An 11,898-nucleotide genomic window follows, 5' to 3' on the forward strand; every position below is an offset into this window, starting at 1 on the left:
TTATGTTGATAGAAGAGCTGCAACTTTCAATACACTGCAACGAATCGATCGACTACGAATTGTTTTTTATTGTTTTGTCAATATAACTAACTTAGTAATTGTAAAAATAAAACATACGAGTACTTTTCTTTGGTATTTAAATACGTGGCGTATAAACTTAAATCATGAATCAATATTTTTGGGTCGAGTATTATCCAGAGAAATTTTATTCATAGATCTAATTCTAATCTTGTAGGAGTATAGGATGTTGGTGGGATTTGTGTTAAATGTCTTCTAAGAATGCATCTCGAAAATACATCGAGAAAACTGGAAAATTTAAAGTTTTTTTGTATTTACTCGGCAACAAAACATTGTAATAGTGCTGATTGCATTTTATCAATAGTACGAGCTTTAACAACTAAATGTTTGCACGAAATTTCGTTGTACTTGGAATTATCACACTGGTTCTATTGCAACAGCACTTTTATAATTTGTTTAAATTTATGTGATTCTAAAAAACTACGTAATTTTTTGTTTGATTTTCAATCAGTTATCACAAAAGTTGGTTTGGCAACTTAATGTATTATGAATTAGTATTATTTAAAAGTTAAAAAACTATTTTTGTTGTTATTAATAATTAAAAAATGAAGTGGTTAGTGTAATAAATATTTCTGGTTGCATCTAAGGATTTTTCAGAAATAGTTCACAATTAATTTACAGAGTGCAGGCGTCACAAAATTTAAAAAATAAATATAGAATTAGTATTTCCATTTACAATCTAAAATTATTTCTAAAATCTATTAAAAATTGCTAAATTATAATAATTATGATTATAATAATTTTTTTCGGGCATCTAATTTTTTCAATGTTTTTTTTTACTTTCGTTTTATTACTTTGTGAATTTTTATATAATAGATGTTTTAAAACTACATAAACGCTAACGCCGCATTTTCTTTCAAAATTAATATTATTATTATACATATATTATTTTTATATATTTTTTATATTATTATTATTACTATTATTATTATAATATTATTAGTAATAATATTATTAATAATAACAATATGTTATCTATTATAAATTAATAAATTATAATGCATTTTAAAAAATACAATCTAATGTAATTTATAGTTACTTTCAATGAGAGATATAATCATTAATAACTATTTTACAATCATCTTAGTTTTATTAAAAAAAAAAACGATTTAGTAAAATGCGACTTCGGCTTTTTATACTTTTGAAACAACTAATACTTACTTTTATTTATGCATAGTATACTTTGTATTTTTAGATTTTGATTTAGATTTAGATCACTGTTTTTTATTTTTTAAACAATAATAATCTATTATAAAATTGTAGAAAAACTGTCAAGACAAACTTGACAATATTCAGAACAATATAATCTTGGATTAAATTTATTTTTTTTAACGAATACCAATCTGGTCAGCTGGAAGCGGTATTATTGGTTGCATACTTATTGAAATTCAGAAATCATCCTCTATTGACTCACTCTCTATATGTTGTTTTATTGGATATGTTTTCTTTTTGAATTTAAAATTTTAAATTAAAGACGACTTATGAAAGTTTTAAAAAAAATTCATTTTTGAAACATGAAAAAAAAATTTTTTTTTCTGCAACAATATATTTTTGTAGGTTTTTTTCGAAGTATGGAATGTCAATATAAATAAAAAACAGATTTTTCTATACGGTTTTACTGTAGATAACCAAGAAAAACAGAAAACAAGTTTTCCAAACATTTATTTTGGTTTTCTAAGTTTTAAGTTGAAAGTTGACCAGCCTGTGTAGGTGGTATCAAATAGTGCTTTTTTCCTATAATCAGAAGCTTGTTTTGCTCTAACTAAATTAATATCTTTGTTTACTAAAGAAAATTTATCCATTTTGTTATTTTTAACTAAAAATGTTTTCAAAAATACTAATATTAAGAAAGCGTTTAAGTTATTATTATTTCCACCCACATGATACAAGATGTATCAGAAATACGTGTTTTAGTTTTAACAGGTAACAGAGCTCAACGACATATTTTCTATTTGCAATTTTTCAAAAAAAAAATGTGTACTAAAAAAATGTAAGCGCTGAGTATATGCAGACAACCAGACAAAGCGGTGTATTTAGTGTAGCAGATGTTGTATTGTTGGTTGCATATAATAATTCCTTTGTCGAAAAATATAGCCCAGGAACATTTTTCCCACCCGGCAGTAGGTCGTTTATTGCATCAACCGTGGACGTAGAATAATCAATCCGTCCATTTCTTCTATCTCATCCGTTCATTGTTACAGAACGTTCCAAAACGGATACAGATGGCCTACAGATCTCCTCTATATTTTCTAGTTAAATTCCATATAAAGTGTGTCCAGAAATAAAAATGTGAAAGGCAAAGTGTGCTTGATTTACTTATCGACTATTCCTGATATGGTAAGCAAAATAAGATTTGTTTGTATTGGATAGAGGTTAGGAAACGGATGTTATTTACTATTCGTGATAAAGTAAGTGGCGCTTATCACGAAATAGGTAAACCAATGATACACAAACAAAAAGAATCAAAACACGCCACAAAAGAAAATTTGACCTAGAGCTGCTGGTACGCATAATTGATTGAAAATAGGATGTCCTAGATGCGCTCTGATAACAACTTTTTAAATTTATACAGATTTATTTTGCTTTGTTTTTAATCAGACAGTTAATTGGTGCTTCCATTTGTTTCTTTGTTGCAAAATTAGAAAAAACAGTAATTTCTCCTTTTAGTGTCAATTCACTGGAAAAAATCACATTTGTTACCTTCCGGGTGAATTAATACATAATCGCGAACAAAAGAGCGCTTCACTTTCTTTTGTTTTATTGAAATGCAGGTGAGAGGGTATAATCGGGCGGTTGAACTTTTATTTCGAGGTCAGAATTGATTGAATTACAATCCTGGCATTTTATTGTTATTGCAGCTTTAATTTGTGCGCTTTGGCCAATTAGCCGACAAATATTTTTGTTGCCATGGGAAAACATGCAAGTGGGCTGAGGATAATTTGACAGATTGCTGATGGGACACTCTGTATGAAAAATTAAACTTTGTTTTTTTTTTCAAATTGCATATTTACCTACAGGTCCTACTAAAAATGAAATCAAACTTTCTGTTTTCAGAAAATATAATTGTTATAAAAAATCTAATTGTTTTTTATTTCAAAAAGGATCCAAAATCACTTCAAAGTAACTAGTAATAACTGTATAATAGTTATAATGATACTATCTTTTAAGACCGTTTTAGCTCGTTTTTATGACCAGAAACACAAATTGTTTTTTAATTTCGTTAATCATGAAAAACATTTATAAAATTAGACCAAAAAATTTTGTTAATTTATTTGTTTAGAGCGTTTAGGCGTGTTACTGAAATAAAATTTTTTTTCAAATAATTTTGTTAAACTTGGTTAACAAATCACCAAATAATTCGTGTTATTTTGGTCTAATTTTTATTCTGTTATGAACATTTTGACCGTTTTTTGCAAATGTCCTCAAACATAAATCTAGAATTTTTGCTTTTTTATTTGGTTTAGCACTTTTGTCACATAGAAACACAATTATTTTGCAAAAAAATTGTAAAAATAAGCTGAAAATTTAGCATATTAGTATTAAACTGGTGCCTTTTCGGGGAGTTTAGGCACTTTAGGCACGTATTTGAGATAAACTTATTTTAAAAAACCGGCTGTCAAAAACCTCCAAATTAAATCGGTACTGATGTTACTTTGAAAAAAATCACTAGAAATAAACAAAGAAAAAAATTAACGGACAAAATTTAATCTTTGTTATTAGTCTTTAAAAAAAAATGACAAACAGGTCGATTTTATATTTTTAAATGCTACATTTTGATATTATAGTGACATTTACGATGCTATTTTTTTTGAGTTGTGACGTCATTTTTAATTTTTTAAATGATAGCCGACAAAAAAAAAATAAAATTAAAATGATAAAGTAAATTTAATAAAATAAAAGTATATATCGACAGTTAAACCTAATGGGCTTCATCTGTTTGTTCTTGAATTATTTTATAAGCGCCAATTGTTTTTTGTATTTTTTTCTTGTATAATTAGCATGAAAACTCATAAATCTAATTTTAATTCGAGATTAACTTAACATTTTAAATGGTAACTCTACTCGAATTAGTTTAATTCTGAATTAAATCTTAATTTTGCTTTTTGTAAACTGACCCTTAATATGACACCTAAAAACAAAAAAAATTAACAACAAACAATCATCTTTTAAAAAGTAAAGCAAAAACGAAAAGATAAAGCTTTTTGTGTAATACTTTTAATAGTCTCAATAATGTACAATAACTTTTATAAATTTTTTATTTTATTTTTTGTTTTTTAAATTTGGGTTGCTTCATTTTTTTGAATTTGTATATACGTACAAGATAGATAAAAATGTATAATAAAGTACGAATTAAAAATGACCTCAAAAACGAATGACATTCTGTCACAATAAAATTATAAAAAACGGGTTTTCATTTCTTCTTTCTGAGTTTTGTGTTTTGAGGCTTATAATTTTTTTTTCTACTTTGGTTTCATAAATTGTTGATTTTGAAACCGAAAGCAGTTTCACAAAGAGAACTTTTAGGCAACTTCTTTTAGTAAATTTTTAGAAGTTGTATTGTGATCTGTCAACAGCGTCAAGTCGTTTATTTATAAAGCCCGAAAAATTAACAAATTAAGAGGAAATTGTTAATTGAACAGATTTTGATAAGTTAAACTAAACAAAATTTAACAACAGAAATAGAAAGTAGAAAATATAGTATACTACACTCGTTTTATAAGACTTAATTGTAGCACTCCATCGTCGTGCTCCAAAACCATTCGTGCCATAATAGAACATCTTATAAAACTCGTATAATAATACAGGGTGCTCAAAAACTGGCGCACCAACTCAGTGGTACGTTATTGAGAAGCAAGTGCAGATTACGGGAAAAATGTTGAAAAAATTCCTAAAGTCATATTTTAAAAAATCTGGAGCTACAAACTTATTGTGTTAACTTCTTTAGTTTTCATTATTTTTTTATGTTTTTATGTTTCATACCAGGTAATCGTCCCATAACAAAACAATGAATAATTATTTTTAAATTTATTATCAGATTTTAGCAGTTTTTTTAATTTAAAAAAATTAAAATTTATCAAAAAAATCACAATGTGTAGATGTGTCAACACTCTGGGAATTATTTCCTAGGAAACCGTTTCAAAAATAATTTATTTTTATTGTTGCTCAAATTCTATTGCGATTATGACTGTTAGACAACGTTGCCACATATCATTTACCTAAAATTAGTTATTTATCAATAACTTTAATACAAAGAATTTTTTTACTATTTTTACCTTTATATGTAACCAGTTCTCTACCACACACCATTGAGTTGGTGCGCCATTTTTTGAGCACGCTGTATATTTGTCTACGGCTTGACTATTTTTGCCACATTACTATAATTTAGACCAGCATTTTAATATATTTTTTTGAATTTTGTTTTGTGTTTATTTTTGTTGATTTAAGACCAGAAATTGCAAAGTTGGTTTATTTTTTAATGAAAAGTAGCAAATCTTCAGAGCTTTTATAATATTTTCATTATAAATTTACATTTTTAAAACTAAAAAGTAAAATAATGAAAATACAGTTAAATTTTTGTTATTTCAAGAGATTTTTACATCACTTTACTATTGATAGTGGTCGTAATACCTTACTGATTTAGTAAAGGAAGTTAAAAAAATTGCACAAAGCGTTTAAAAAATTCGGAAATCACAATGTACTGTCTATTGTCAAATTATTTTTGAAGCGAATTTTCTCTCGTTTATTCCACTTACGAGAGCTATTTTTGTCCGGATTTGGCACCACAGTTGTTAGCCACCGGTACCTCATTACATCGTAAAAGTAATAAGAATTCAGCACGGTATTGCCTTTGTAATAATTATCCATCTAACGGCATTACACGAACGGTTCCAGCATGAAACACCGATTTTAGTGAAGCTTGCAACAATAGCGTCCACTTTTCACATCGTTGAGCAAATGAAGCCTGTCGAGTGTCCTTTTTCCGCGGAATTTTATTCTCACATCACAGTTTCGTAATCCGATGTTACTCATAATTTAATTGTGTGTAATCGTTCCATTTAGCTGTGTTTATTCAGGTCGATATTAAATCAATGTGGCGTGTAAGTCAGTGAAAGGATCTCCTTGTAATGGCTTTCTTTTTCCAGGTAGCTTGCCATAATGACACGAACGAAGGAAAAAATCCTCCACGACAACAAACCCCTGAACTCGACTTTCTACCACCACAAGTCGCACCAAACCACGCTGCTCAAAGGGCTGAACTCGCTGTGGGAAAAGGGCGAGCTGCTGGACGTCACCCTGATCATCGAAGGGCAGCTTTTCAAGGCCCACAAGGCTGTTCTATCGGCATGCAGCGATTATTTCCGTGCCATGTTCACAAATAACATGCTAGAGTCCAGACAGGATGAGATCTGTCTCAATGGAATCACCGCTGTCGGGTTCCATCAAATACTCGAATACGCTTACACGTCCAGGATTATGCTTAATTTAGGGAATATACAGGATGTTCTGGAGGCGGCGTCGCATATTCAAATGGAACCGGTTATCCAGGCCTGCTCCAAGTACCTACTCTCGCAGATTGACATCGACAATTGCATTGATATTGCGACAATAGCCGAGATTTACTCGTTGGAAAAATTAAGATTGATGGTTTATAGATTTATGAGCGAGCATTTGTTGGAGTTTTCAAATTCTAAAGAGTTTTATAGACTGACGCCGCAACAGTTGGAAAATCTTCTAGCGCTTGATTTTCCGGTTGATTGTTCCGAAGCCGACGTTTTGAGGATCGTTTTGGCCTGGTTTTTCCACGTCGATACCTCCAAGTAATTGTTTTTACAATTTTATTTTTTTAAATAATTCATAATGAAACCAGATATTGTTTTATTATGAAAATCAACACTGATTTTTTCGGTTAATTAAGAAAATCACAAACATGGCTTGTTGTCTGCTTCGTTTGGAAGTCTTTTGTTTTGAGCTTGTCAATAAGAAAAACTTTTATGAGCTTAAATTTTAGTTAAACCGGTAAATCGAGTCAGTACTGCCATTATTTTGCGTCTTTCTAGCCTTTTAGCCCATTTTTAGCAAAAATGCAGGTGTTTAAGGAGATTTGGTCAAAAATAAAGTAAAAAGGTTTTGGAACATCTTCTCTGTATTTAGGAAAATTTATAAAAATAACTTTTTGTCTTCGTTAAAATACAAATCGAATTGGTTTTGCTAAGTAGTAAGTAGTATTTTTAAGAATTATTAAAAAATTTAAAAATAATTCAGTTTTGTGAGATTTAATTAAGATGGACTAAAAAAATCGCTCAAAGGTTGCGTTATTTTCTTTGTGTTTTTTTCAAGTGTACGATTTGATTTTCAACTAAAAACTCAGGTTTTGGCGAAATTCTGTCAACAATGAAGTGACAAACTTTGGAACATAATTAGTTAATTATTAATTTTATTGCAAAAAATCTAAAAGCATCCACTCCCTTGTGTAAATTTTTAAAAGTTCGTCTGTGTAAATTGCTCTTTAAAGGGCAAAATTATCACACTAGAGAATTTCATCCAAATTACAAAACTAACTTTTCTTTTCTTGAAAAGTGATTTTCCTAAATGCTTTTTTTACATGATTGTCTCGAGTTTTTAGCCAATAACGTATTATATCCTTTTGCAGAATTTCTAAAAAAATAACGACAAAATAAAGTAATTTAGAATCCAAGTATACGTTTTTATATTGGGTGAAAAATGATATTATTTTATTGTTGTTGTGTTTAAAATAATCTAAATATAGCTGATTTTGGTCAAAATGGTTATATTTGAGTTCTTTTTGAATAATAACTTTTATATTTTGTGCCTATACTTATCTAAGATAAGTATAAGATAAGATACCTCTCCTATTATTTTTATTTTGCTGATGTTTAGTTTGTAAAACGTTAACAATACTTCTCAAGAATAAAAGGCTAAGAAGTAATGCGTCAGAAAAAAGTAATTTTTTTATCGCTTTTTTTTCTGGGATTGGTTTTTAAATTCACCAACTCTTCTTATTTTGCTAGCAGTGCATTTCATAAATAAATATGTAAATTAATTAACTAATGCATTAATCAGTATAAAAATGAATGCTTGGTAGAATTCTCATTTATTTTCAAGAATAATCTTGCTACATTAAGCAATTTGTATAGTTTTTATTATTTTTTTCTATAGAAAATGTTATACTATTTCTTTATAAACTCTTTTGAGTAGATGAAATAGCAGTTTAACCGTAGATAAATAGCTATTAATAATACGAGTGCGAAAACAAAAGCAAAACTTTAAGCATTTTCACATAAGTGTTAATCAAATTTTTTTTTGTTGAAACATTTTAATTTAAAACACGTTGCTATGAGAAGCGTGTTTTAAAATAGTGAAAACACGTTGCTATCGGAAACGTGTTTTAAAATAGTGTTTATAATCTAGGATTCAGATATTAAAAATCTTAGTTATATTAATATTAAAATCCAGATATTAAAAAAAGTTACCAACAAAAAAACGTTTTAAATATACTGTATTCAATCAAATTTACAAATTCTAACTTTTGAATTTGAAGGGTTAACAGTAACTTATTTCTCTTATACTTGAAGTCTTGCTATAAGAAAAGTTGTATTTACAACTATAAAGGTCGTTTATTTACTCGTTAAATAAGAAATACGTCATGTAAATACAACAGTTTCATTTCCTTTGTGTCCACTTTCTAATGTAAATATCTGAAATTTTCCAGTGTAAGTCGTTCTTTATATGGACAAATTGTTAATTTGTGATTTCTGTATAATCATATTCATTATTAATGTTTTTTTAATTTTTTTAAGATTCAACGTGATTTTATTTCTCACCAGTGACACAAAATAAAAAAAAACTTTAAATAAAGTTATGTTAACAACTTTGGTTAACAACTAGGTTTTGCCGAGGATTTCGCTAAACTAAATAAAAAAAATGTTAAATTTTTCTTCAGAAATTTTTCATTTTTTTTTTTTTTTAATGAAAATTTTCAGAACTAGCGCGAAAAAAACTGCATTTTTGAGAGTTAGAGTACGTTTTTAAGCTTAAAATTCGGAAAGAGTTTGCTGAACCACTTCGAAAAAGCACTGATATTAGGTCAAACGTTAATTTTTGGATTTTATGACATGTTTCAGCCAGAAACGTAAAAATTTAAACAAAATTAATGCGAAAAATTGCCGAATTTTGGTCGAAATGGTGTTAAATTTACCTCTTTCTAGAGCTTGAACTTGTTTTTGACCCAAAAATTAGAATGAGAAATTTATTTTGAGGAAGTTGATCAATTCAAAAGTTTTGCATTAAAACATAAATTTTTAATAAAAATGAGCAACTTTGCAACTGAAATTTAAACTCACAAAGGGGTTTGTAAAAAAAATAACAAGTCTTGGAATAATAACACACTGTACTGGTGAAAAAAATGTGGGTATTTTTTACTTTTTCTGCAGTCATATTATTATTACGTTAAAAATTCTAGACAAAGCAACTGGTGTAACGTAGAAACAACCACTATACTTCTTACGAAACGCACACATTAATATTCCATTATTTATTTTTCCAGAAGGGATCTACGAATTTCCTATGCCATGCGAATAATTCATTACATTCACTTCAAAGAAATTTCCCGTCGAAAATTGGATAGTATCTTGAATAAGATCTTTCAGGACCGCAACTGCGAATGGGAACTTTACAAAGTGATTTTATCAGAAGCTTACATTCAAACTAACTCAAATAAAATTACATCCAACTCAAATTTACTCAACTCGCGTGGGATGGAATTAGCGGTATTAAAAATCGGGGGCTTCGGAATCAGCGGAATAACCAACGAAATCACTTATTGCTTCTCAAGCGAAAGAAAATGGAAGCATTTGACCACAATCCCCCACCTGGAGCAATGCAACTTCGGCACGGCGGTCCTCAACAACGAGCTCTACATCGTCGGGGGCTGCTTCAACCAGTCCCTCCAGGAGAACATCCACCCCTTCGGCTTCAAGTACAGCCCCCGGTACGACAAGTGGTCCACCATGTCCCCCATGAAGATCGAGCGATGCCGCTTCTCGCTGAACGTCCTCAGCAACATGCTGTACGCAGTGGGGGGCGCCAGCGAGGTGGACGAGTACGGCACCAGCACGTGCGAGTGCTACGACCCCGTGCTGGACATGTGGTACATGATAGCCCCCTTGCCGGCGCACATCACGCAGCACGCGGGCGCGAGCTACGAGCACAACCTCAGTTTGAAGCTCTTCGTCAGCGGGGGCATGGACCGCGACTCCATCCAGTCCGCCATGTACTGCTACGCGGTGAGCGAGGACAGGTGGCAGCCCTGCGCCCCCCTGTTGCGGGCGCGGGCCGACCACGTCATGCTCTCCATCGGGGACTTCCTGTACGTGTGCGGGGGCTGGACCGAGGGCCCCGAGGGGCGGTCGAGGGTTCTGGTCGACACGATTGACGTTTATGACATCAAGAATGATCGCTGGGAGGTCGTCACCACCGTGCCAACACCCCGGTATCATGCGGGGATTGTGTGTGTGGAGCATAAGATTTACTTCATTGGGGGGTTTTATAGCGACGATATGTTTGATAAAAGTACAGCGGCCATAGAGTTTTACGATATTGAGAGCGATTCCTGGACGACGGAGGAGAAGTATCCGCAGGATATATGGGAACATACGTGTGCCTCGTTGTTTATCCCCAAGTGGAGGGACGATATGCAGGACATGCAGGTCATTGCCAAAACGGAAAGCACGGTTTAAGTCTTTGGATTTTCTTATTTTTATATGTTTGGATTTTGAGATAATATATTTATTTTGTAAATTAAAGACATTTTTGGCTTCTTGATCCCTCCAGTTTCAAGTATTAAGATTTAAGGGGAACACGTAGTGTGTTTCTAACCCGAAAGATGGCGCGGAATTATTTTTCTATTATCGTTTTGACCGTTCACTTTTTTGTTATTTTTGAAAAAAAAAATTTCATAATAAAATACTTTTTTAATAACCAAGGTAGGGCGACATATCTCCATTTTTCGCTGATTACAAATAATAAGAATAATAATAATAATAAAAGCCTTTATTAAAGAAAATAAAAATGTGAGGAAGCAAAGTCTAAGCTAATGCTATTCTGTTTAACCTCTCTCAAAACAAAACATATTTTCAAATATAAATTATATTAACTAAAACTAGAAAACATAATATATGTGATAATACCTAATACTAATAAAAGAAAATAAAACGGACTGTTTATAAAAAAGTGTAGTATCTCAGGTGAATTTGTCGTAATTAATTATTTTATTTTTCTAAAATTTTTGCCAAGTACCAATTTTGATCTACCCCGCCACCCCGGCAACCAGTAAGACCAATTTTTTCATATTCCAACATTGTTCGTTGTTTCTTGAAAGAAAACAGATTGTATATTTTTTAAGTAATGTTAAAAGAAAAGAGACAAGTAGATATCTGAGTGGGACCATCTGAGTACTGTTGAAACAATGTAAAAGATAATAACAAAAAATGAAAACAAAAGCAGAACAATAATTTATTACTGAAATAATAAAAAAAATAACTTTATTTATTGTTAATGTATTTTGGTTTTTAAAATTCGATCACGAGAAAAAATCGCAACTTCAAGTAACCAACAAAAAAAAATTTGTATTTAATGAAAATTAGAGATTCAAAAGTTTGATTTAACTCCAAGATCTAGAAGTTCTTTAATAATGAATGATTTTCCTCTCTTTTATACATTTTTAAATTACATAATAAACAAACTATTACATATTAACACAGATATTAATAAACAATTTTTTTGTATCTAAAAAAGTAACAA

General features: G+C 30.3%; 1 protein-coding gene across 2 annotated transcripts; it reads left to right on the plus strand.

Moving 5' to 3' along the window:
• Positions 1–2,192: 2,192 nt before the first annotated feature.
• On the plus strand, positions 2,193–10,901 carry LOC661118 (uncharacterized protein). Of its 2 annotated transcripts, none has more exons than XM_008199531.3 (3): positions 2,193–2,415; positions 6,222–6,896; positions 9,644–10,901. In XM_008199531.3, the coding sequence occupies exons 2-3, from the start codon at positions 6,235–6,237 to the stop codon at positions 10,833–10,835; spliced, it is 1,854 nt and encodes a 617-aa protein (XP_008197753.1). In that variant the 5' UTR covers positions 2,193–2,415; positions 6,222–6,234; the 3' UTR covers positions 10,836–10,901. The 2 variants fall into 2 exon arrangements, with proteins under 2 accessions (XP_008197753.1, XP_064211095.1); XM_064355025.1 differs by having other exon boundaries at positions 6,226–6,896.
• Positions 10,902–11,898: the final 997 nt, after the last annotated feature.

The sequence above is a fragment of the Tribolium castaneum genome, chromosome 2 (assembly GCF_031307605.1).
Source record: "Tribolium castaneum strain GA2 chromosome 2, icTriCast1.1, whole genome shotgun sequence".
NCBI lineage: Eukaryota > Metazoa > Arthropoda > Insecta > Coleoptera > Tenebrionidae > Tribolium > Tribolium castaneum.

Excerpts from the sequence above, each read along its gene's own strand:
- LOC661118 (XM_064355025.1), top strand. Across the intron at positions 6,897-9,643 it reads TTCCACGTCGATACCTCCAA|AAGGGATCTACGAATTTCCT; the intron begins GTAATTGTTTTT and ends TTATTTTTCCAG.